This window comes from Lissotriton helveticus, chromosome 5_1, assembly GCF_964261635.1.
Source record: "Lissotriton helveticus chromosome 5_1, aLisHel1.1, whole genome shotgun sequence".
Classification (NCBI taxonomy): domain Eukaryota; kingdom Metazoa; phylum Chordata; class Amphibia; order Caudata; family Salamandridae; genus Lissotriton; species Lissotriton helveticus.
The window spans coordinates 1,226,914,300-1,226,940,829 of NC_136065.1; the positions used below are offsets into that span (position 1 = coordinate 1,226,914,300).

Here is a 26,530-nt window from a genome sequence, read left to right on the forward strand (position 1 = left end):
AAGAACCCAGTCCACTGAAGCAGATGGTGATCTTAATTCTCAAGTAGCCCTTCTCATGAAACAACAGCATTGGCAGGCAAGTCTTAGTCAAAGAGAGGGCAACTCCCACTTGAGAGTATTGAGGTGCATTTTGTTGCAAGACCATGTGCAAACATGTCTCTGCTGGTGGCTCCTCCAGTCTAACGCTCTCCTCTGCAGTGGTTCGAAGATTGGCTGGTGGATTAGCCGTCTGTTTATGCCACGGAAATAGTGGCTGACTTTCAAGAAAATTGAAGTATGCTATCCCTAACATTCTAGCTAAATCCTGTGCACACATACATGGTAAAACAAGTAAATACAATTGTTGACATAAGCAATCTGTACAGAGTTCTTGAGTGTAGCTGAAAGTTCTTTATTGTGGTGAAAAACGCAACCAGCCAACACGTGTTTCGTCAGGGAAAAGTAGTCCCTCGACTCTTCAGGGCATATTACTGGTACTTGTAGGGAGTTGCGTGAACTCTGTAACGTCCCAAGGCCGGTGATAATTCCAACCCGGCAGGGTACGCCTATTACAAAGTAGGAATTCAAAGCAGCAAAACTTGAAGCATCTGTCAAGAATCTGAGTGATGCAACGTATGCGGAAAGCCGGTGATAATTCCAACCCAGCTATCCTGATGCGTATTCAATGATATAATGTGAGTAGATTGTGGTAATCTTAGTTAAAAATATAACAATTTACAGGTGCGTTTAAGATGTGTGAGATCTGCTATGCTTAAAGAAGTATTTCCACTGTTACTGGCATACTTTATTAGAATACAAATTAGCACAACATGCTGAATTGTTGCTGATGTTTGCAATCATTTTGCAATGGTATTTTTGCAAAGTATCAACTGATGCTGCCTCTGGCTACCCCCAATTGGCATCCATGCTGAATGCATGAATATCTGTGATGTAGAGCATAGAGCGATCATATGTAAAGACCTGCCCATGGACATGAGATCCAGAAGAGGAAAGTAACACTTCAGTTTGGTGTTCAATAGTGGAGTGACTATAATGTACCTTTACTTTCTAAAAGGCAAAATGGTTGCATGGTTTGGTTATGTAGATACATGTTCATTGATAAAGGTTGATGATCATGATGTTTAAGATTTGAGTGATTGTATTACAGTTCTGTTCATCCATCTTTCCATCCATTATTTCTGTCCTACTATTCATGATTAGTTTGCTTTCCGTTCGGATTTCGTCCACCAAGCCCACCCCAACAACCCATCCGCCCAGATCCCATCCATCAATCCATCCATCCTCCATCTATCCATCCATCTATCTGAACCTCCTTCTAACCCTCCTCCATAGCATGTTTCCCATCCATCCATGCATACCTACTTAACTGTACGCCCGTCACCCCTCCTAACCTTCCTTCATCAGAGGTAGCCTGGCATTATGAATTTTATCAAGCACTTAGTGTGATATCTTTGGAATATTTAATAATCTTCATTTTATTTCCATAATAGGGAAGACGATAACCAAGAAGAAGTACATTGGTATACGCATGATGTCCCTTAGCCCAAGGTAAGATGCTAGGATGTACATCAATGCATTGGTCCTATCCCGAGTTCTATTTCAGAGATTTGAATTCACATCAGAAAGAGGACCGCAGGCTTCACCAGAGTGATAGTTGTCCGCATACATCGCAGGAGCAGCATTCTACAGCCAACAGAAATTGCTGGATTCCATATTAATCAAAGGGACACACTCACCATTCATCACAGAGAGCTGCTTTGCGCCTCAATTAAAGAGCTGTTTTCCACATCCAAGATGGCCGCATTCACATCCTTTAAAAGGCAGCAGTCAAAGTCCTTCAAAGAACTTCATTTCACATTTCTGAAAGGGATGCATTCTACATCAGTGAAAGAACTCCAATCCACAAGCAACAGATGACTTTATGCCACATCCTTTGTAGGGCAGCATCCCACACCTCTCTTTCTCTCACAAGGTATCAATCCCCACAACTCACAAAGGGTCACATTCTTCAAATCTGAGTGTGTGGCACTTTCCGTTTATCAGAAGCTTGCTTTCCATTTACATACATGATGTGCATTCCTGTTTCATGACAGTAGAATGTATTTCAATCAGAACCTCCATTCCATGTTTTTTTCCTCATCCCTTAGAGGTCTGCTTTGCACACCACACATCAGATGTCTGTGTTGAACATACATCAGAGATCTGCATCTTACATCCACTGGATGGCTGCTTCCCATTTCAATGCAGAAGGTTTATTCCTCTTGAACCAAAGTTTTTCACTCCACATCTACCACAGAGGGTGCGGACAGCAGCCACTGGAAAGAGAGAGACATTTCACATCTATTAAAGGCTGCACTGCATATCATTAGAGGGTTGTGCTCTGCACCTTACAGAGAGCACCGAATTCTCCATCCATCAGATTGTGGCATTTCCCCTCCATCAAAAGGCTGCACGAAAAGGGTGCCGCTCGAGTGAGGAGTTTGTTTTGCTATTCGTTTCTGCTCGCCACAGGAGTGGTTGGGAGCCAACGCTGTGCTGGGGAAATTCTTTCAGCAAGTCCGGCCGCAGTGGAGGTGAGAGGCGGAGGCGAGCGGGACTGCGAGGACCAGCAGTCCATCTGGCAGCGCCAGCTGGTTCCTCTTCCCGCCGCGCCTCGCGCCCCCTCCCAGTGCCACGCCCCCCTGCCTGAGTGCTCTTAACTCCTCGCGGCCCCCGCTTCGCGGGTGCCGCTCGAGTGAGGAGTTTGTTTTGCTATTCGTTTCTGCTCGCCACAGGAGTGGTTGGGAGCCAACGCTGTGCTGGGGAAATTCTTTCAGCAAGTCCGGCCGCAGTGGAGGTGAGAGGCGGAGGCGAGCGGGACTGCGAGGACCAGCAGTCCATCTGGCAGCGCCAGCTGGTTCCTCTTCCCGCCGCGCCTCGCGCCCCCTCCCAGTGCCACGCCCCCCTGCCTGAGTGCTCTTAACTCCTCGCGGCCCCCGCTTCGCGGGCGCCGCTCGAGTGAGGAGTTTGTTTTGCTATTCGTTTCTGCTCGCCACAGGAGTGGTTGGGAGCCAACGCTGTGCTGGGGAAATTCTTTCAGCAAGTCCGGCCGCAGTGGAGGTGAGAGGCGGAGGCGAGCGGGACTGCGAGGACCAGCAGTCCATCTGGCAGCGCCAGCTGGTTCCTCTTCCCGCCGCGCCTCGCGCCCCCTCCCAGTGCCACGCCCCCCTGCCTGAGTGCTCTTAACTCCTCGCGGCCCCCGCTTCGCGGGTGCCGCTCGAGTGAGGAGTTTGTTTTGCTATTCGTTTCTGCTCGCCACAGGAGTGGTTGGGAGCCAACGCTGTGCTGGGGAAATTCTTTCAGCAAGTCCGGCCGCAGTGGAGGTGAGAGGCGGAGGCGAGCGGGACTGCGAGGACCAGCAGTCCATCTGGCAGCGCCAGCTGGTTCCTCTTCCCGCCACGCCTCGCGCCCCCTCCCAGTGACACGCCCCCTTGTTATACTTAGGAGAACCTCCTCACGCGCGCAGCGGGACGCGCGCGGGGCGAAGACCGGGCAAAGAGCGGGCCGTTTTAGGCCGTTAGAGGCCGGTAGAGACCGGACCGGGCCCCCCCTCTGACGCCCTGGTTAAATTTCCCCACTACTTATTCCAGTATGGCATCCAGAGCACTAAGGAGTAAGTCCGCTCAACAAGGCGCAAGCACTCTGGAAAATTTTTTCCCCAAGGCGACCTCCCAAATTACTAAGTGTCATTCATCCATGGATTCTCACCTTGAGATGGGCCCTGAAAGTGTGTTTTTGGACCTTGGGGAATCCGCCTCAAATGATGTCAGTACTCCCATCACTATGGACGCTACCCACATGTCTTTACTGGACAGCATTGACCAGACTATTGAGTCGGTGCTTCGACAGCTAAGAACTCCTGTATCGCAGAGGGATCAGGATTCCCCTCGGCCGCTGGGGACTTCTGACCATTCTGCTGTCCTGGACAATATGGGCCCAAACACGCTGGAAGCGGGCGAAGTGGTCCTGTTACCAGACCCTGTAGGTAGTGGGGTGGTTCAGCCTTTAAAAAGGAAAAGGCCGGATGAATTAAAGAGGGTAAAAAGGGCAAGAACTGTTGCATCTGATTCATCCCTTGAAGAAAGCATAGATATTTCGGTCTCACCAGAGCTTATCCTATCTGGGTCTGGGTCAGATCATGTGGCCTCGCCAGCTTCCGTCCTACCACCAGCGGCGGCGGGCCCATTTATCTTTGGTGGGGTATCATCTAACAGTCTAGATTTAGTAATTACATCGCTTACAGCTATTATTAAGAATCTGTTAACCCCCATCTCAGTTAGACTAGAGGCAATAGAAAATCTACTCCAGTCCCGGGAAAATAACCATACTAGGAATAGCCCGGGTATAGCTGTAAATGCTCCTATAGCTATCGGGGAACCACCTGGGAATAGTTTACTTTCCTCCACATTGCCCCAAGTTTCCAGTAGGGTATTCCCTAGTGTAAATGGCGCGTCCATCCCTCAGACGTGCACCTTGCCACCTCCAGCACCTAGGCCCCCTGTTCCGGCCCCCAGGAGATCTAAGTTACCCCCTGCGCCGCAACTCGCGTCGCAGACAAGGGTGACAGTGGGTTCTGTAAATGCCCTGAGCGATGGTCTTGTCCCCCCTTCTGATAGACGTAGGGTGGTCAACCTGCCCCCAGAGGCTGTCCCTTTTACGGCAATCATGGTGGGAGTTCCTGAACTAACTGGTGGCGTTAGGGAGTCTCAAGACTCCCTCCGCAATAAGGTTATAAGCTGGCTCAGCATAAATAGACCGCTGCCTCCAAACTTGAAGGGTGAGGTCCTGATGGTAAGGAGGATCCCGTGGATTGGCCCTACTGCAAAGAACAGGTCAGGGGACTGCATTGTCCTAAGTTTTAGGAGCCCACACGTTGCAAATTACATCTGCAACTGGCTTGTAAGGCCTGACAAGTCCAAAATAGAACTTGTACCCCTCTCCTATTTCTATCCTAGTGGCACCAACATGGTGGGAGGGAGTGAGAAGGGGTGGACTAGGGTGGGCTATGCTGTAGATGGCTCCCGCTATAGATCAAGGCACCCCCTACTAACTGCCCAGGCAAACTTCATACATCACAACAGGTTTTCCTGTCTGGACCAGGTTGATTGACCACAAACTAGGTCAATCCTGTCTGGTCCTGTGAGGATGGTGGTGGATGTGCAAGGTTGTGTGGGATCGGGTGTGGTCCCCATGCTGGAATCAGCCCGGCTGCACACTGCTCACGAGTGCGTGGCTGACACGGACGATACCCTGTGCCAACTGGGTCCTCCACTTGACATCGGATCAGCCCATATTCTGCAGGCAGGGGCAGTGGAGAGGGCCGGCTCTGCTGCCATTGCTGTCTGCGGAACCGGTTCCCTAGACGTTGGATCACCCATGGCCACCCTGCAACCTCCTGCTGGAGCCCAGGGCACTCTATCACTTGCTCCAGGATTGAGGATTCTCTCCTGGAATGTGGCAGGTATTGCGAACAAGGAAGGCTCGCCTGAATGGGATTGCCTGGTAGGTGGATGTGATATACTTCTCTTCCAGGAGACTTGGGCGAGGGCCGCTCAGTCCAGGAGAGGGTTTGAGGTATTCGAAATTCCTGCCAAATGGGCTGGGAGGGGGAGGCCATCTGGAGGCTTGGCAATCTGGATTGCGAGTCACACTGGGTGCCAGGCGGAGCAAGTACATACATGTTCGCAGGACATCCAGTGTGTGCGGCTCACTTGGCCTGACAAATCCTCGTGGGCCATTGTCAACGTTTACTCGCGTCCAGTGGCCTCGCCAAACGAATCACCTACCCTGACTGATCTGGCCTCATTCTTGGGCCAACTTCCGGGTGACCTCAAGGTGGTGCTTGGAGGAGACTTCAATTGCCACTTTGAACCTCTGGAAGGCTTATTGGATGGTGCCCTAACGGCCGAGGATGACCACTGGGGGGTTCCACCCTCGTCATCACCCCACCCTAAAGCCTGGTCTCATCTAGCACTACAGCTCATGTCCCTTACCCTGAATTGCGCACTGAGGGCGTGTAATGGTCGCACCCCTTCCGATACCCCCTCAGTCTGTACTTTCAATAGGAGGGGCCATGAGTCGAGGCTTGATTACATCATGGTGGACATCTCACTTTGGCCCAAAGTACTTGACTTTAGGGTAATTAAGAGGTCAGACAGTGACCACAATGCCCTTTGCCTAAACATCATGTGCCCCCTGCCCATGACGGACCCTTCCCCGGCTGGTCAAGGGGCTGATCTGGGGGGTCTGTCCCTGACTACAAACAGGCGCCGGGTCAAGTGGGGAAAGCTGGTGAGCTCGGAAGAGTCCATCAAGAAACTATATGAGCTGGCACTTCCCAGCTTTATGGACGTGGATGCTCTCCTGAATGATCCAAGAACCCCAGATTATCACGAGAAACTGGGAAACATTCACCAGGATCTAGTGAGGGACCTGGCCGAGGTATTCCATCCGGAGGTTCCAACCCGGAAGAAAAGGACCGTGGTTCCCTCCTGGTACACCCAAGATTGTAGGGCGGCAAAATCAGAGCTCATTGTAGCAATAAAAGAGGGCTCAGATAAGGCCAAAGTACGTGACCTCAGGAAGCACCATAAATCAGTGCTGGCGGCTGCAAGGTCCGAGTGGGATTGGACCCATTGGCAGGATCTTTATGATGCACTCAAAGCTAGGGACTCCCGGAAATTCTGGGCCCTAGTGAACAATGGGACAGGGGAACTTAGCAAAGCGATCGAGCCAAATATAGCCCCTGCGGTCTGGGAGGCCCACTTTGGGGCTCTCTACCAAGATACTAGTTCCTGCCCGGCCACAGAGCTGCAACTGCCCATGGGTACTCAGGAGCATGGAATGGATCTATCCTTGGGGGAAGTGGAGCATGCCCTCAAGCGTTTAGCAGTGGGGAAGGCGCCAGGCCTGGATAGGCTACCCGGGGATCTGTTTAGGCACCACCCGGACATTTGGGGCCCATACCTTCTTATTCTCTTCAATGCCATTCTTGAAGGTATGGCGATCCCTGGGTCGTGGTTGGGGGCGGAGATCGTACCCATCCACAAGAAGGGTTCTACTCTGCTCCCCTCTAACTACAGGCCTATAAGCCTGATAGATGTGCCCCAAAAGCTTTTTGCGCGCCTCATTTTGGACCATCTCCTAGACTGGGCCGAGGTCAATGACATCATGAGCCCCCTCCAGGCTGGCTTCAGGAAGAACACGTCGACCATGGACCAAATTTTTCGCCTCCTTCTCCTGTATTGGAAGACGGTCACGCTAGAGGGAGGTCGACTGTACATGGTCTTCGTGGACCTGAGGTCAGCCTTTGACCTGGTCCCGAGGGGGAAGTTATGGGAGGTTTTGCAGAAGCTAGGAGTTCCCCCCCACCTCCTTAGAATCATCATTAGGCTGCATGAGAACAACTTTGCGGTAGTGAGGTGTGGGAGGGATGGTAAGCCCTCGGGTAAATTCCCGGTCTGCCGAGGTGTCAGGCAGGGCTGTGTTCTGGCTCCGACACTGTTCTGTCTGTACATAAACAGCGTCATCCAACATCTAGACGCTGTTGGGGACAATGACGCCCCGGTCTTGGCAGGAAGGAGGGTCCCGGCAATAATGTTTGCCGACGACACCCTCCTCCTTTCCAAATCACCTATGGGGATCCAGAGGATTGTGGATGGTTTTGGTCACTTCTGTCGACAACATGGGTTGGAGGTGAACACGGGAAAAACTAAGTTCATGATCTTCAACCCCCCGACCAAGACCAGACCCAATCCAAAACTGGGGGGAACTAGCCTTGAAAGGGTCTCCACCTTCACATATCTGGGGGTTTCACTTCAAGAAAATCTGGCATGGGACTCCCAGGTAGCAAGATCCAGGCTGAAACTTTCCCAGCTATCGGGCGCACTCTTGAGGGTGTCTAACAAGTCCACCTTCAAGCCTGTTAGCCCGGCCCTGGAAATGTACAGGACTCAGGCGAAGGCAGCTGCCTTGTATGGCAGTGAACTGTGGGGACACAAAAATGGGAAGGTCATGGCAGGGGTGGAAAATTGCTTCCTCAGGCGTTTACTTGCCCTCCCGCAAGGTACACCACTCCTCCCCTTAAGACTCGACTTGGGCCTTCCGTCAATTGCAGAGGACCTACGGTCGAAACCACTGAAGTTCTGGCATCGGGTATGGTCCACCGAGGAACTGCATCACTATAGGCAGGACCTTATACACGTCATCAGGTTGGATGTTAATGGCAAGATCCCTTGGCTGGCATTTATTAGGTCGGAATGTTCTAACCTTAAGTTACCAGACCTATGGGATGATCCTGCTCAAGGATGTAGAAGAATATCGCGCAAAACCCTCGCACAGCTCTACAAGAACAAAAACCTTGCTGACATGGACAATGCCTATGACAGTGGCACCCTGACTGGATGTTTTATAGTATCCAAAAATTCTTATGTCTTTGAAACTTTTATGGATTTTATTTATCCTCTTTTGGCGAGGAAACTGTTCCTGCAATGGAGGTTTGGCACGCTCCCTACTAAAGTCTTCACCTATAAATGGTTGATAGGGGGCGACAAGCTCTGCCCATGCTGTAAAGTTAAGGATGAAGATGATTTGCACATAATGTTTTGTTGCCATGCCTACCGGAGCCCGAGGAGGCGCTGGCTAGCCCCTCTATGCCGCAACCTGGGCTTCAGTAACTATTTACAGGCCTACAGGGTTATGAAAACTAGTACCCTGGGCCACATTGTGTTCGCGGTTTCCAAATTCTTAATGGCAGCTTGGATAATAAGGAAGAAAATGTCTGGTTAAACCATTTTTACTTTGTATTTTCTAAACACTGCAGGTCCAGTTGGTTTTTATTGTATATATCATCTTTTATCTGTATGTATTTTTACTGCTTCTTTTATGGCCTATGTGGCCGAAATAAAGAATTTTTGGATTGGAAAAGGCTGCAACCCACATTCATCAGTGATACCCATTCTCTTAGGATGAGAGTAGGTTGCATTTCACATTCACCAGTGGGCTTTATTATACATCCATCATGGAGGGCTGTATAAAACATCAATCATGGAGGGCTCCTTTACATGTCTGTCGGATAGAGGGATCCATTCTCCATTTATCATCGGGTTTTATCTGTGTTCACATACAATTACTTCTCCAAGCATCACAGACAGCTGCTTCGTCCATCCGCTAGAAGACAACATTCTCCAAACTACAGAGGTCTGCAGCCACCTTGTATCAGAGTTGCATCCATCACATAAGGCTTACTTCTGGGAGTTCTGACAACACACACTGATTTAACATTGTGCAGAAATATTAAATGACCCAGAGTGATGGCTGCATATTATGTTCACATGTTTATGTTTCAGCTGCTGAAGATACAATGACTTGTTTTTCTTTTCTTATAGCAAAGCCAAGGATCTTAAGGAACTCCTCAAAGACTTCCCAGATGTCACTTCTGGAGCATACATCATCGAAGTTATCTCTAATACACCTGCTGCAGCGTAAGTTGAGTGTAACGCCTTCCTGCCCTTTTGTCAGGGTGCTACTTCCTAGTGTTTCCTTGTGAACACCAGCCATGCTTTACAATTATAGTGGCATAAACGTGGAATGAAGATACCAACAACCGTACCCATATAGAAGCATGCTACACCTGAGCCCAGAGGAAGACATACTTCCACATCCCAGCTCCCTGTCACAATGAGGACAGATGTACTTCTTGTTATACGCAAAACAACCTCTATGTGCTGCACTTTTGTTTCACACTTCATGGGCTCTTCACTAGAACACAGCAGGTACTGAGGGCCAAACCTTTTTGCAACATAACATTGAAAAGACTGTACCACTTAATTGTTCATCACACAGCATGTTACTGCAAGGGCATCTCCCACTGGTGCATAGCCAATGGCCCTGGGAATCAATGTATGCAAAACAGCCTCCATGTGGCCTCACTCAGCACAGTACTGACACTCACCAATAGCCTTCCACTATGGGTTTCAATTGAAACATGACTCAGATGCCCTCACAGTTCATTCTGGTCAATGTGGTCCATCCTCACAAAGTTCCAATTGTTGTTACTTTCTTTACCTACAGTACCTATTTGCTTTCCTGATTTGTCCTTTCTGTCTCACATTCTTCAGTGTGTCCAAGTGATGGTGACTGGCCCTTCTTTATAATGATATCAACGAGTGCACTCTAAAGGCTGCTGGAAATTATCACCCTTTGCTCCAGCTTAGTACACAAACCATGGATGTATGACATTACAACGCATGCTTTTACCACGCATGCCTTTACAACGTGGTATTTACAATGCATGCCTTTACAACGCATAGCGCTTTGGGGTGCTGGATAGTGAATAGTTTAATTTACTATTCCAACTCCAGTCCCCGTGGATAGTAGGGAAGGTGTTGGATAGTAAATTAAATCTATTCCCTATCCTAGAGCGCCCCCCCCAGCGCAATCCGTTGTAATGGTTTACGTTGTAAATACCGCGTTGTAAAGGCACTACGTTGTAAAAGTTGCGTTGTAAAGGTTGTACACCACAAACCATAGGTAGGCACCAAAGCCAAATTGTTTAATTTGAGACATTCTCCAGCGTGGCGTCCCCTGGCCACAACCTCTCTCTAGACTACCAGGGATTTATCAAGGATACAGAAAAGGAGCATATCTTCCAGCACCTTTGCATTGCCTCTCTCTCAGACAAGGAATTCTAGACAGACCATGGAATCTGCGAGGAAAGGATCAGTGTTATAAGTACAAGCATTTCTCCCAGTGAGACTTGTACTCTACCCTTTTCAATTGTAAACTATTTCACACACAGTACAGGAAACATTGAGATCACAAGTGACAACCACTTGAACACCAAGGATAGTTTATTACTACAAACACCCTAAGAACATGAAATTCCACTGCCTGAACTCTGCCCTTTATTTATGAGTCCCAGATCCGAGGGGGTCATGGTTCGGACCAAAAGGCTTTGTGATCTACTCTCTTAAAATACAGATTTTTGAGCCCCTAGACTTTAGCCACAAGGGCCAGCATCAACTACCTCATTGATGTCATTAGAGTCTCCATCATGAACGGCTCTTATTCACTGAACTCACTCAATAGGGTTGCACTAAGGGACCGCACTTACATGTCCAATGATTTCAATAAAGCCGCACCAAGGACCACATTCAATGGGTACAAATATATTAATGTGTCCAGCCCAAATACACCCAAACACTTAAATGGTGTCTCGCTAAGACCTGACTTTGTTGGGCCTATGCATATCAGTGGAATCGTTTGAGGACTTTCATTGACAACCATGCTTCGTAGAGCAAAAGATTTCTACCTGAGGGATAGCCATAATGTGCTTAAAGGTTCAATGGAATTTCACTTAAACCAAGACCCACTGATCACATTGACTTTCACAGAGTTTCTCCCTGGCCTATTCTTATTTGCACTTATACCCTTGGAATTGCACGGAAAGCGGAATGTGAGTTATTTGCCTACAGCATTTCAATCAAATACTATAGACCATAATTCCCCAGTGATATACATTTTTCACCAAATGTTGCCACTCTTACCTTCAAGCAGTATAGTGAATGAATCATTAATGACACGTCGAGTTGCACTGTGCACTCTAACGGACTGGTGTACCTCTAACTCCTGACAGCATGTTTGTTTCATTCCACAGGGTTGTTTTGTTGCATCCACTTGCAACTGCAAAAGCCCCTTAATGTAATGTCATGGTCCTTTCTGCCCAGGCCGGCTGACCTCTCCAGCCGCTGTCCTCTAGGAGCCCAACCCTATTCTTCTCTTCCCAAACCACCTTAAGACAGAAATTGCACAAATCTCAATTTCAGTTAGTTTCTCTTTGATGGTTTCAAGCACTAGATCTAACACCACCAGGGAAGTACTAACCCCAAGAGAAGTAACTATTTTGGAAAACAAGTACTTATTTACATCAAGTTAAAGCTCTGGCCTCTATAAGCTGCGTTGAAGGGTCATCGTCACGGACCTGAAGTCACTTCAGAGAGTGGATAGGATGAGTCTTTTGGTGGGTCCGATCCCAAGCATTGCCTGTCTGATGTTGGACACACCTTTCAGAAAGGCACAAAATGGACGCTAAAAAGTCATAGGAGGATCAACAAATAAAAGGAGAGTACTAGGGTTTGATAAGGTAAAGTGCAGTTTGTCGCAGTGATTGTCCATAAGCTTGCTCATACCCAACACTGCAACATTTTCACCCAAACCCTACTGCCACCTACCAATCTAAATACAAAACTAATATTTCTCAACTGATAACTCGTCTGACACACGAAAGCCAAAACTGTAGAAAGGAAGGATGTTTAACCCATCACTTTAAACGCATTTCTCTGTTGTACCTGCATCAGGTCCTCCTCTTCATTCTCACAAGTGCTTCAGCAGCAGTAATCTGTACCATAACTGAATCTAAGCTAAATTACACAAATATCGAAGAAAAAATCTTTATGAATATTGGAAACAGACCTGACATCTCCTCTGTTAGCTAGTTCGAGAATACTGGGTTACCTAGTTCTAGAATCCAGGAGGCACAACATAGGAACCCTGGGAATGCAATTCTCCAAATAAATAAGGAGTATCTCAGAAAGAATACAGGAGATACCAGACTTTATTTTGGAAGTTCCAGTTCACTGGAATGAGTCCACTGAATCAAGAGTTGCCATTCAACAAGGTCATTTGATATTCTTCAGGTTATAATAAAAATCTAGCACCTGTTTTGATGTTCTTCTGGCCCTTGATTGGCTGGTGTTTTCCGAAAAAGGATGTGATGTCTTTAAAAAATGCAGTTATTGACGAAGGTCGCTGTGAACATTGATTTAGTATGCAGTGTTTGGCCCCTCCGGATGATGTACTATATTCCTATGGTTGAGGCTGACAGATTTGATATATCCCTCCAGTTACACATGGAGTGATGTTCTCCATTGAGTGATGTGATGGGCTGCTCATTTGCTAGATGGAGCTGGAGGGGTTGCTGCGAAGTAGTTTTCTGTTTCCAGCAGGACCTAGTTGAAGTGTGTATTTGCAGTTGTTGATTGGGTGTTGTCTACAGACAACGGCTGGAGTGGCTACCTTATCTAGGTGGTTCAGCACCATTTTACATGTTTGATCTTTTCTATCTTTTCTCTATTGCTTAAAGTTAAAAGCATCAAAGTGCTTGGTACAACAGGTGGTCTTTTACAGTCAATCTATGATTAGTAGAGAAAGGCAGAGGGAGCCTAAGAATTGAGTAGGGGGGATGTTGGTAATTTTTGCTCCCTATGGCCTTTTTCCATTTAGGTCCCTACTTTATCCTGTGTGTTCTCATTTAATCCCATCCCCTGATATACCGCCGTAAAAAAATTGTTGTCCAGAGATTTTCATTTTTGATTTGTGTTTTTGGAGCAATAGAGAAGTAATTTAGCTTGGGTAGACATTGCTGATCCGGGCCACATTTTTCTGGCCGACATTTTTAAAAATGGCGTATGTGTTGCAGTAATGATGTAATATTTCAAAAGCCATGAGACCTATAAATTATATTTTGGTGTCAAAACATAAGGGTTCAAGTAGTCTTGTAGAGACAGAAAAGAACTCCTCAGAGCAACCCTTACACCATTTTCCAAAATAGCAGCTATAATAGAGAAATAAGAGACATATGTTGAAATTAAACAAATAATAATGTTTTTTAATCCTTTTATGGATACACCAAACAATGTTTATGATCTGAATATGAAAACAAAATAATGTTTATTACTCCAATTTTAGACACATTTTCATAGTTTACTTTATTTATTTATTTTGGCAATCACTCGTGGTACATTTGCAGAACGTTGAACATTTGAGAAGAGCATATCAACAGGGATATCTTTTTGTAATACAGGTTTTGCAAGTACATGTACGTGTAAGTTCTGTGGGTAGTGGCTTTAGAGATTTTGTAGGCGTTAGCACCTCATCAATATCTTCGCAACCAAATTCACACTAATCTTTCTCTACATATACACAAACCAAAACATTTACACATCTTCAGATCAAGTAGAACGCTCTTTTAATGTGTCCACACACAGAATATGACGTCATTGGAAGGTCACTTAGTGGGACTGATCTCTTGAACTCAGTGTACAGAAAATCATCAAATGTGTGACAGTCAGAACACGTGTTTCACACACACACAAGGTATTTTTTTTAACAAAAAATTTTATTTCGTCAATTGTCACAAACAATGCAGAGCTCTGTAACCCAGAGACAACCTGCCACTTATTACACACAGCATATTGCGTTGGCGTTTAACATAAACATGATGCACTGCAAAAAAACTGAAATTATAAGAAAACATAACCCCGCACTGCCTTTGCACACCACCAATGTTTGCACACAGTCACCCGCACATGAAGAACACCATTTGTAGGACCCAACAAGCCCAGAACCACAACCCCTGCCCATCTCATCCCTCAAGTGCCACATCTCTCACAACAGGAGGCTCCAGATCCAAGCTGCGATATACCACCCACCTCTTCCAGATCTTGTAATGTTTCATCAGGCACTCTCATGTCTGAAAAATGAGAACCTCCAAGCCCATATTAAAGTCCAACCCATTTTTCCATGTCGAAAGTGGAGGTGGAGCCCCAGCCTTCCACCTACGTGCAATGTCCTGTTTAGCCAGCATAAAGCCCAGCATCATTAAATGGTATTTATAAATATTTCCCCCACCCCCTCCATTACATGTAACAATTTTGGGGAGTAAGGGAGCTCCCACCCCAAGACCTCCGCACGGCAGGCCAAAACTCTCCGCCAAAGCTTTTCTATCACCGTGCATTGCCAGATTTTGTGGAAGAGAGTACCATCCTCCAAGCCGCAACACAGGCACACCGGGGTCTCTATCAAGCCAGCCCTCCACAGCCGGACACAAGTGTAATACACCCAGTGGAGATAGTTAAATAGGATCAGGCGGAGACTCATGGCTATCGCCGCTACTCGAGGGGACGCAAGCGCTTCAGTCCAGTCCTCCTCCTCCATGGGACCCAGGTTATCTTCCCACCTCCCCCTAAGTTTATCTAGCGTGGTGGGACTATTTTTCACTAGGGTATGGTATATCCTAGAGATGTTATGCTCGTGCAGGTCCCCCATAAATATTTTGGTTTCAACGGGGCTAAACTCGGGTAGAGCATCCAACTCTGTGACACTAGGGAGAAGGGCATGTCTGAACTACAGGTATTTGACAAATTGTGTTTTCGGCATCTGATATTCCCACTGAAGGTCCTGAAAAGATTTGAGAACTGTGCTCTGCTTAACATCTCCTAGGGTAGAGATCCCCATATTGTCCCAGTCATTTAAGCCCCCCCAGACCAGCAAGCTGCGGCAGCCTGCCATTAGACCACAGGGGAGTCTTCCATGTCAGCCTGCCCCACCAGCCCATCCCGTGCAGGGCCCGCCTCCACAACTGGAAAACTACGCTCGTGGCGGACGGCATAGTCTTACGAATAAAGGCCGAGTACAAAACTGTGTGCAGGGAATAGGATCCCACCTGGCACCATTCCACTGCGTATGCCGGATCCGAGCGGTCCCCATAACACCATACAATCAATATCAGTAGTTGCAAGGCAATACGTCGACTGGGAACATATTCGGAGCGCCACTCTAAGTGTTTTCCCAGCCCAAAGGAACTGTCCCAGAACCGAAATAAACTGGCAGAACCAAGAAGGCTTAACAGGGAAGGGATGATTTTGTAGCTGATACAGCAACTGTGGTAACAAAACCATTTTAAAGATGGCCGACCAACCCAGAAGAGAAAGGGGCATGCGAGACCAGGTTCGCAATTTGTCGCACACCCGTACCCAGATTGGAGCCACATTTCCGTCCCAATACTTGCCTGCCGAACCAGATTAAAAGACACCCAAAGATTTCATGCCGACTGTGGTGACCTGCACCGCAGAGGCCCAGGTGCCCAGTTCCACCGGACACCCTATGTCCACAACACGAACTTACCCGCGTTCATGAACAGGCCGGAAGCCTCTCCGAATATTTCCATGATACGTAGCAATCTGGGGCTCGTCCTGTTAATATCAGTCAGAAAGAAAAGAACATCATCCGCGTTGATACGCGATACGGTTCGACAGTCCGGGCGCCCATTCGAAAGCCTGCCACTTGTGCGTCTATCCACACCCAAACAGCCAATGGCTCCATCGCAAGGGCAAACAGAAAGGGCGACAGCGGTCACCCCTGCCTGGTGCCCCGACCAATCGGAAAAGTGAAGGATAAAGAAGTTTTAAATAGGCTAAAAAGCGTGGGCCCAGATTCAAATTGTCTAGGAGCGCAAAAAGATACGACCAACTAAGAGAATCAAAGGCCCTATCCATATCCACCAGCAAGAGTGCTGCTGGGACATCCAGTCTCCGAATTGTGTCTATGGCAATGTGCGCCCGCCGGATGTTGTGTCGTGTAGCTCATTGGGGCATGAAGCCCGCTTGGTCCATATGGACAAGTGAAGTGATATGGGAGCGAAGGCGAGTGGCCAGCACCTTGGCCTAGATCTTGGCCTTGATATTCAGCAGCAAAATAGGGTGGTATGAAGAATGCTGGTCTGGAGGGTGGCCTGGCTTTTGAAAAACGACCACCTCGGCATATCACCAGTCTCACGGCAGGCACCCTTGCTCACGTGCCTCCTCCACCACCTGCAAGAGATGGGGTTCCAGTTGCGAGAAGTATCTCTTAAAGAACTCACAGGGGAATCCGTTGGGCCCTGGGGCCTTCCCGGAGCTCAGCACACAAGGCATTTTTCCACGTCTTTAAAGTCACATTCTTCTTCTGTCTCAGCAAATCCTTGTAGAAACTTCACAGGTTCAGTAGTTAAAGCTTCAAGTCTTATTTCAGTTTTGCTCATAGTGTCTTGACCCGTAAGAATATGTGCCTTGATAGGAACACTGGGTATCTTTGGGCCAAATTTCTTGTACTGAATATGAAGCGGGATTAAGTGTCCTTCCTAGCCTGTTTCATAACTCTGACACTCCTTGACTAATGAACATTCCCACAAATCTAAGCAGCACAAAAATAACATCTGTGTCATTTGACAGTACAATTGCTCGATGGGAACCATTTCGAACAGCCCACTCAACATGTGGCACAACGCGAAAGTCAGCTTCCTCCAATTTGCTGTTAAGTTTTGAACAATATTTCCCGTACCTTTTGAAAATATCTCTGCAGGCACCAACTCCTCATTGACAATCGTTTCACTTGCAGGAATTGGAAAGTCACTGTTCACTGAATCATTAGCAAAGTTTTAGGGAGTTAACATCTCAAAGTTCATCTTGTTCGATGTTGATGACCAGAATTTATCAAGTTGCACAGGTATAGGTGTCACATTTTTGATGCAGGCAAGGCCAATTGTTCCACTCATAGACTTTTATCTGATTCTCTCAAATTCTTTGACATATAGTTCAAGATAACAGTCAAAGACAATGTGCAGATTTTGCAAGATGCACACTTACTTTGTTAGATGTAGAACAGTCTGAACAACCTTAGCAATTTTGACATTCAGTCCACAACAACAGTCGTTTTCAATGAGGACACCTTTTTGAATTGATATCCTTCAGGTGAATTTGTTTTACAGCTCTAGTATGAGTTTCTGCTGCACTGGGTTGGTTGTGCATCTCTGTCAAATAATGCGTTTGTTGGAAGAAGATCATGCAACAGAATGTCCTTGACAAATTCATTCCTTTCTTTTGCTACATCCATCTCTTTATGTGCTTGTGTAGGTTGTTTTTTTGTAACCTGTTTTGTAGTGGCTGGTTGGAGGAAACTCTTACTATGACAATTAAAGCGTGGGGTTTAGCTTTAGTGGGGAGGCATCGTTTACATCGAATGCACTACAGTGCATCGCATTAGAAGGTGGTCGTTACAACAACTGCGTTGTTACAATACGAACCATTACATCGCAAGTTATTTCAACGACTTGCTGTAGGGGACGCGCTAGTGTTGGATTTACAATCCAACACCTTTTCTGCTGTTGCACAAACTGGAGTAGGAATAGTAAATTATACTATTCCTAAGTCCAGCGCGCCCCCTACAGCAAGTCTTTGTAATGACTTGCGATGTAATGGTTCTCATTGTAATGGAATGCGTTGTAGCGCATTCGATGTAATGAGATATATTCGCTTTAGTGATTATGTTAAACATTTTTTTCTCTTTCAATACAAATCTCTCCTGCTATGGTTGTTAGCTAATAATCTCCAGGTACCGTGGGGTTAATTTGGATGGGGCAAAATTGCCTACGTAGATTATGCACCACCACCTCTTTTCAGATCTTCAAAGCAACCTTAAAACTCTTCTCTTTCAAAAACTGTTTGATCAATAACTCTCCTCTCCAAGCTCCTCACCAGGCATACGCCATCACATACACCATCACATTCTATGGCACGACCCTGGTTGTTACCTGACACTCACAATAGCTATTATGACAGTCCACTTCAACTCTGTAGGTATATAATATATATTTGTGCAACCCTAATCGCTCTAACTTTTCTTAATATGTAATCTTTAGTGAAGGTGTAATTTGTATTCTTGTAACATTCACCATGATTAACCGTAGTAGCTATACCTATTGTCACCTATGTTGCAGTGGAAGCCTAATACACTTACGAACATAACAGCAACTCTCCTACTGGGCCCATACTGGTAGGATTTTACTGAGATTTAATATTTTACCTTAGAGGCGATGGTTCACCGATGGTCCTTTCTCTGTCATAGTGAGGGGTGAGAAACAGGATGTTCAGTTGTCAGCTACCAAATGAGGACCAATAATTGGTAGCCAACTCACAAATTGATAATCAGATTCAGGTAAATTACTCTCAAGGCCATGTTATAGAAGTAAAGTATGGCAAATGGTAGAACAAACCTCCTAAAGAAGTTTAGTCCAACAAGAATCATGCAAACGCAAAGCTCTGCTTTGGCTACACAGAAAAAGAGCAACAAAAAAACGGATGTTCTGAAAATAATCTATGACTGTCTCTATTATACATTTAGAAATTTGCACAGTTTCTGTATTTAACATCAGACACAATGAGACCCGGATAACTTTAGAGAAATGTTTTTTGTAATAAAGATACAAAATCACTTAACAATTTAAGAAGCTCAGTCATAACTCTAACCGTTCGAAATATAAACTCATGCAGGACAGAACTCAGGCTTCCAGTGGCTGAAGACTTTGCAAGGTTCTATCTTGGTCCTGCTTTCAGACATGATCTTTTTCTCTGACTTTTAGCAGGAAAGGGTTATCAGAGTTGCGATGGAAGGCACCTGGATTTACAGAATGTCAAATAGATTTTTGAAAAGAGAATGATCTAGTGCTCCTTCAATGCTCTAAGAGACAATAATTTGGCAAGGTAAACTGAAAGGATGAGCAGACATCAGCAGATGAATCTTAGCCAGGTTTATTTGGGCAGACAGCTTCCCTCCCAGAGAGCCTAGAGAAAGTCAACTCCCACTGCCACAGCTCCGTCCAGCTGCCACTGAACGCTCCATTCTAAACATACTGTCCACGACTGATGACACACCCACCCTTCTGGTGCTCACTTCACATATTGAGTGTATTCACCTTTCAAGAAAATGGCACTCTTCACACCCCCACGCTTTTTTCTGTGCCTTCCAAAATACTGATCTCCTCCTCATCTCCTTCCTCTCAAGGTTCCTATTTTCTTCCAATTTACAGACTAGTTATTTTGGTCTAGATCATTACAATTTCTGATTCTCCCATGATCCACTTATCAGCATTTCGCACACTTTTATCTGCCTTGATGAGGCACAAACCAGTAATAAACACCTTGTCCAGCTCTAATAATGCGGGTAGAAACCAAATGTTTCTTTAAAAAAAGTGTTCTCACTTCTTGCTTTCTTCTTGCTTCCATCAAATCTCTCTTTACATTTTTGGTCTGATTTAGGGAAGGGTGCTAAACTGTGAGCTTCAGAAAACGAGTTGGAAAGTAATTTTCTACATCAACGCAGTTTTCATTGGGCGATATTCTACTGGAGGAATTAGCAGTGCTGTAGATGTGCTTTAGCCTTTCCATGTGAACACTTCTGACAAAGAATCCTCCATAGAAATTACACCTGTTGGTAAAAGTTCCTTACTACTGCTTTTGGATATTTCCCTACTGTGGTCCCTTGGTATGCAAATTGTCCACTGGCTGTTTCACCGCAGAGTTGTACCTAAGAGGCACAACCTGAGCACTCGGGACAAATTCTGGCATCAGATTTTCACTGCTGGAGGAGGATTCTTGAATCTACATGCATGCCAAAACCCTCTCATTCACTTGGTCCGAAACAGACCTGGTTTTCCCAGAGATGCTGGCGCCCTGATGCAGGACATGTGCAGTTGAAAGTGCACAAAGCAGTGGCACTCGAGGAACAACAGGGGCAATTGCAGCCACGGATCTTTCTCCTAAGAGGCACCCCTCCCAAACGGGAGTCAATGAAGCCAAGAGGGGTCGGCCGCCAAATATGGCTCAGAGGTGTGAGGAGCTGGTACATTGTGGGACCTTGTTTCATTGTAGTTGCTCAGGCTGACCCTTCTTCTGTCTGGCAGTGAAGGGCAGGTGGGAGCGGGGCGCGCACAAAATGGTTAATCATGAGTGTCATTACTCATGCGAAGTCATGAATATGTATTTCTTCTGAAATAAAACCACTGATTATCCCTCTCTGACATGTAAGGACTGAGGAGCCCCTGCCCTCATCTCTCCTCCGCCGCCACCGACCCCAGGCCTCCAGTTCAAGGGTACTGCCAGGACAGAGCCCGGCTTGAGTTGTGCGCAGTCTCGCCATCGGGCAATGCCTGCAGGGCCGGACTGGTGCTTTCGGGCACCGGGCAATCCCCCGGTCGGCTGGAGGGGGTGGGGGCCGGTTTTGGATCAGGGGGCCGGTTTTGTGTCTGGGGGCCGATTTTTGGGCCGACCGTCACAGCGTCAGTCACTCTCACTTCAGAGAGAAGTCACGAGGTTTTGTTTGACTCGTAGCGCCAGCAGCCAAGCCTAATTGACCGGTGAGGTGACAACCTAAACAAACTTTTCAGGAGGAGTGGAGGAGGAGGAGGTGCCTGTGCGCAGCGCGCAGAATTATGCCCTGCCTCCTCCTCCGGCGCGTCTGCGCGCCTCTAGGGTGCGGCTGATGTTCCCGTATGCGCATTGGACAATTAACTGCGCAGTCTGCCCTACACGTTGCAGACCCAGCATCAGGAGTGACGAGAGCGAGAGGAGTAGAGACTGTCACCGGAGCAGCCGGCCATAATTTAATTATTGGTACTGGCTAGCCCGCCGAAGTAGCCCCCCTGTGTCTGCCACGACCAACAGCAGTGAGTAAGTGTTTCTGCCCTGGCCCCGGTTACGCTACCAAATCAATTAATCATGACCTGTTCATGACTCATGAATGACTGTCTTAAGGTATTCACAAACATTTGGGGGGCGGGGCGTCGCGCTGTGGTGGTGGTCTGGAAGGAGGGAGATAAAGATAATGATTCCAATCCGACCGCGTTACCAGTGTGTAACATACAGAGCTGTGCTGTGCATATACGGCCACTCAGTGGTAAGTTACCACTGGCCGTATATGCACAGCACAACTCTGTATGTTACATGAGGCCTCTCGTCAGCTAGAGCCTTGTTCAGCCTTGCCCTTGCTGCTTGCTTCTTCAATAAGCTAGTTACATTCTCTGCATCAGGCAATGCTTATGCCTTCATTGTCATCTCCGGGTCCGCCTTGGTAGTCTTACTGTACTTCAGCTCTGGCGCAAGTCCTTGGCTGCAGAGGTGTTTCCCAAAGTACGGGAGGAACATCTACTGCGGAGCACTGCCTGGAACTGGGCGCCACAGATGTGAAACACTCTGCAGACTTGGCCGGTTAACAAAATCTAGCGCCTAGCTTAGAGGGAATCCAGTCAGGTTATCGAGTGAGTGTGCTGTAACAGTGCAGTGATTCTTGTGAAATTAGCATGTGACAATTGGCCGAGGTCTATGCCCGCAGTACAGGAATGCACTAGTGTTACTTACAGAGTGGAACCGTGATTTAAACAGTGACGTAACAGAATTCAATTAATAATCCAAACAATATTAAGGATGTTTAAGGAGTGCGAATGTTAAGGCTGCGTTTAGTGTTATTCAAACAGCCTGTCCACGTAGGAAAAAGCACATGCTTTTATTTCTGCAATAATATAAATAGATATTTTTTCATTTGTTTCATAAATAATTATCTTTTTCACAGTGGGATATAACCCAAGATTGAAGTAGGAGTGTACACACTAGTAACAGAGTACTCCCATTTTCAACATTCACTCATCTCTGGACACGCTCGAGTTCCCTACAGCGAGACAGGAAGGTACGGTCTAGCGCCTAAATTGTGGACCGCAGGACAGGGACGCTTGAGCTCTGTCAGCTGCTTCCACACTTCACATTTTCACAAGCATTTTGTGCTATTGGTCAGATTACTTTACCCTCTATGCCTTGTTTCATTAATTGTATATAGCTATATACCACAACCAGAAACGCTTAGAAACGGGCCGAATCTAGTACTGTGCGCTATGTGAATACTTCCACGTCTGAAACCCAGAAAGTGGACAGGTTGCTCGTGTACAAAGCAGACGGTAACCCAGCCTAATGAAGTATGGTGGTTCTCAGATCCGGAAACAGTAACCGGGTGCCCGCAAGTCACATGATTGCCCCAATTCGGTTCTGAAAGGGCTCTCCTAAATCCTAAGGACTTAACTAGGGAAAAGACGTTTTTAGGATGTGCTTGCCTCTGAGCACTTCATAATGACAAACGTGGACAAACAAAACAGTAACCCGCAGATTGATATCCACTCGCACAATACAACCCCTCAATACATCTGTGCCCTGCCAAACCACCGCCATCAGTATTCACTATTCACACCTGCCCCATCCCCTGCACTCACCGTTCCAGCCTCCTTCATGATGAATGATCCTTTTAACCTGCACGATGCGGACTCCGAGGCTTCTTGTCGGGGCTCATGCTACCAATCTGACTTACAGCAGCTGAAGACGGCCTAATGTGTAGAACTGTTGAGATACTACCTATAAAACAACATCCTACAATGGTTCTGTGCTGTGTTGCTACCTCGACGGTCACTACATCAACCTGTTAATGATATCAAAATGATCATAATTTTGACAAGGCCACTGCCTCGACCTCCCTTGATGATACCTGACCCCTGACCTGTCACCTGGCAATTTAAGTGATACTATCTACATCTTCACTAAACTTATCTAAGATGGAAAAATATAGAGACAATCTCGCCTGTGAGAGGTATTGGCTTTCTCAACGTTGTTTAGCCATGTCACACAGCAGTGTGGCTGCAGGGCAACATGACTGAAAGTAAAAAAAAAAATAAAGCAATACGACATTGTGCTTTTATTTTTGTGAGAGATAGGGCAGGAAGCGAGACAACATGAGGGAGGAAGGATGAGCATGGAGGGCAGCATAGACAATGCAGGGTGTGAGAAAAGAGTGATAGGATACGGGCAGCAGCGCCAGCGTTATAGTGCTTTTTTTTTTTTTTAATGGTGGGTGGAGGAGCAAAACAGACAACGGAGGAGCAGGCACAACATGGACAATGGAGGTAGAGTGGGTTATTATGGCTAACGTGCAACAGAGAGAGGGCAGGTGAGGGGTTGAGACATGGACAACAGAGTGCAGTGGCAACACAGAAAATGGATAGGCAACACAACCATCAAAGTGGAGGGTGTGTTGGGGGTCAATACGGAGAACAAGGGGCTGGTGGGTGGAGGGCAAGCAACACAGACTGAGACAAGTGAGGGAGGGTGGACTGGCGCAGCATGGACAATGAAGGGAGAGCAGGTGGGATGAACATGGACATTGGCGGGCGAGCAGGTTAGGGCAACAATGGCAGTGGACAGAGGGCGGGTGGGAGGTCAACACGAATAATGGAGGAAGGGCAGGTGCACACATAATAAAAATAACAAAATGTAAAGTTTTGAAATAGTACATAAAACAGCAAGTAATCCAATCGATTTTTTAACATCGGTTCAACTATGAAATAAGATCTGTACCGTTGCTGATCCATCCCAATATATGATCTGTGCAAATCACAAGCCTGGGTTGTGTTACAAAATGGTACGTAAATATCTAATGTCCCAGAGCAATTTTTAAACATCAGAGCAACCATAAAATAGGATCTAAACCAGTGCAGCTCCCCCTCAATATAGAATCTGTGCAAATCCCAACCATAGGTTATGTGCAAATAACAGAGAATACTAGAACAATTACTTCATGAATTTTATAAAAGATTTGAAAAGATTGAAAAGAAAGTTATAACTTTTTGAGAGAATTAAAAGATGTTTAATAGGATGAGCGTAATCTCTAAACTACTGCTTGTCAAATTTTGCTTGTCTTGTACCAGACAGCCTGTAAAACCTTGCTCACAGCAAATACAGTTGTGGGGGCAAATGTTGCTTTTTAAAATGATGTGAGCCAAATGAGAGGGGGTATACAATATTAGTCTCAGAGCTCCGACCTCTAGCTAAAAAAGTGTCACCACTGTGCACCAGACACTCTTAGTCCCAGAGCTCCTTCAGCTGCAAAAATGCCACCACCGTGCACCAGATCCTCTGGATCTCCAACAAGGAGGTGAACAACTACCTCCTCTCACCAGCAGTGACTACTGTCTGCCACACTGTTGGCAGTTTCATGGCAGAAGCGCAGGTGGCAAACAGCTCAAAGAGGTCATTGGGGAGCTGGCCCCTTTGCTCAATCCAGGGCCACTGTTGGGCCACGGGAGGTCAAAAAAAGGCTCTAGACTGTCACATAGCCCCAAGCAGCACCAGGTGCGGGCCAAAGTCACTGCGTTGTGCGCTCAGCTCAGGAATAGGTAGCTCATTGAAGCAAGACTGAACAAGGCGCTAGCAGGCGACTGGCATCAGCATGCCCTACTCCTCCTCCTGCATTTATTTGATTTCATAGCTCAGCGCAAGGACTGACTGCCTGCTTCTGGAGTGTTAGAAAAACTTGTAGTGTATGTATTGCAATCCATACTGTTCCTTACTAAAGATATTGATTTGTTAACAACTAAACTGCAATATGGCTAACACATCAGTGTGACTGTAGACTGCGCAGGAGGGGCGAGGAAGGGATAGAAAGAGCCAGGGGGGTGGGGACTGGGAGGTGACAAAAGAGAGTGGGAAATGTACACAATGAATATACATTCCTCGTGGGAAGGAGCATGCCTGAAAAGAAGCAGTGGGGTAGCTAGGGGGGTGGTACAACACCCCGGCCGGCACGCGTTTTGGGGGCAGCGGCATCTATCATCTGCCGGCAGTCTCGGGGCGGCCACACCCCGCTCCTCAATGTGTTTGCCTCGAGGGGGCGGCAAAGGGCGAAAATACTCACCATCATGTACACACATAGCTGTGCATATATGGAGGGGGCCCGTGCCCCTCAGCCTGAGATGTGCGCTCAGCTCAGCCTCTCACAGGACTCCTGTGACAGGCTGAGCTGAGCGCACAACTCAGGCTGAGGGGCTCGGCTCGGCATGTACACAGCTATGTGTGTACACGCTGATGACAGGACCGTCGCGGGTGCAGGCAATAAATCAAACATTTGTAATTATGATGATGAATCAATCATTATCATGATTACAATTTTTGCTTTGGTGCACATGGTGCGGGCGGCCAGGTCGGCAGGCCACGATTAAAGTAGGAGAACTGAACTAAGCTAATGCAGCAGGCTGGCTGGCTGATTTGTTCGTTCTCCTACTTTAATCACGGCCTATGCATGAGTTGGATTAATATTAGTGATCAGCAATTGCTGTAACTTTGAGGGATTGGGCATGGAATCTGTAGGCTGCACCGAGCTATTTTTGCTCTTAGTTTGAGAAACTATTCAGTGAGATGCAGACACACTTTATTGTTGCAAATCACTTGCAGAGCCAGAAAGGCCATCTTTGTAGTACAATTGTACACGGTGGCGCAGCCTGCAAACCTGACCCCATGGTGTCCATTGAAATTGCCATATCATGTGCCTTAGTGATAACTCCTAACAGTGAAATCTACTTATTTTTGACTAAAAACCCAGTTGTGTTTAAACCTTGGAGTTAATCGTATGATCACACATTTGTTTGCACTTTGAGGCCCTAAGGAAAGTGAGGCTGACAAACGTGATGTAAAAAAAAGTTGTCGCTTCCTTTCGATCAGCTGCAGTTTACAACAAGTATTGAAATGCAGAAGTGTCCAAGTTTGGTCCAGGAAGGCTGGATCCTTGGCTGGTGTTGGAATAAGCACAGACTGTGTAATGTGTTCCATTTCAGACTCAGTGGATGTCCATTTATCTCATGTCCATAACCTTAAAACGTCTCTATGACTATGGACCTTTTGGTTTAAGTGTTGCCTGCTGTCAATATTGGAACATATAGGTAGCACAGTCGTGCTCTGTCTGGCATGCATGTTGCCTCATAGGTGGCTGAAGCGGAGCCAGTTGGGGTGTAGAGATGAAAGGAAGAAGAAAA

General features: G+C 46.8%; 1 protein-coding gene across 1 annotated transcript in view; it reads left to right on the forward strand.

The window, feature by feature from the left end:
* HTRA1 (HtrA serine peptidase 1) overlaps nt 1-26,530 on the forward strand; it is a 325,350-nt gene that overhangs the window by 250,621 nt on the left and 48,199 nt on the right. The window contains exons 7-8 of the mRNA XM_078643951.1: nt 1,491-1,548; nt 9,426-9,521. Of these exons, the coding sequence (XP_078500077.1) occupies nt 1,491-1,548; nt 9,426-9,521 (154 nt within the window). The remainder of the gene's footprint in view (nt 1-1,490; nt 1,549-9,425; nt 9,522-26,530) is intronic.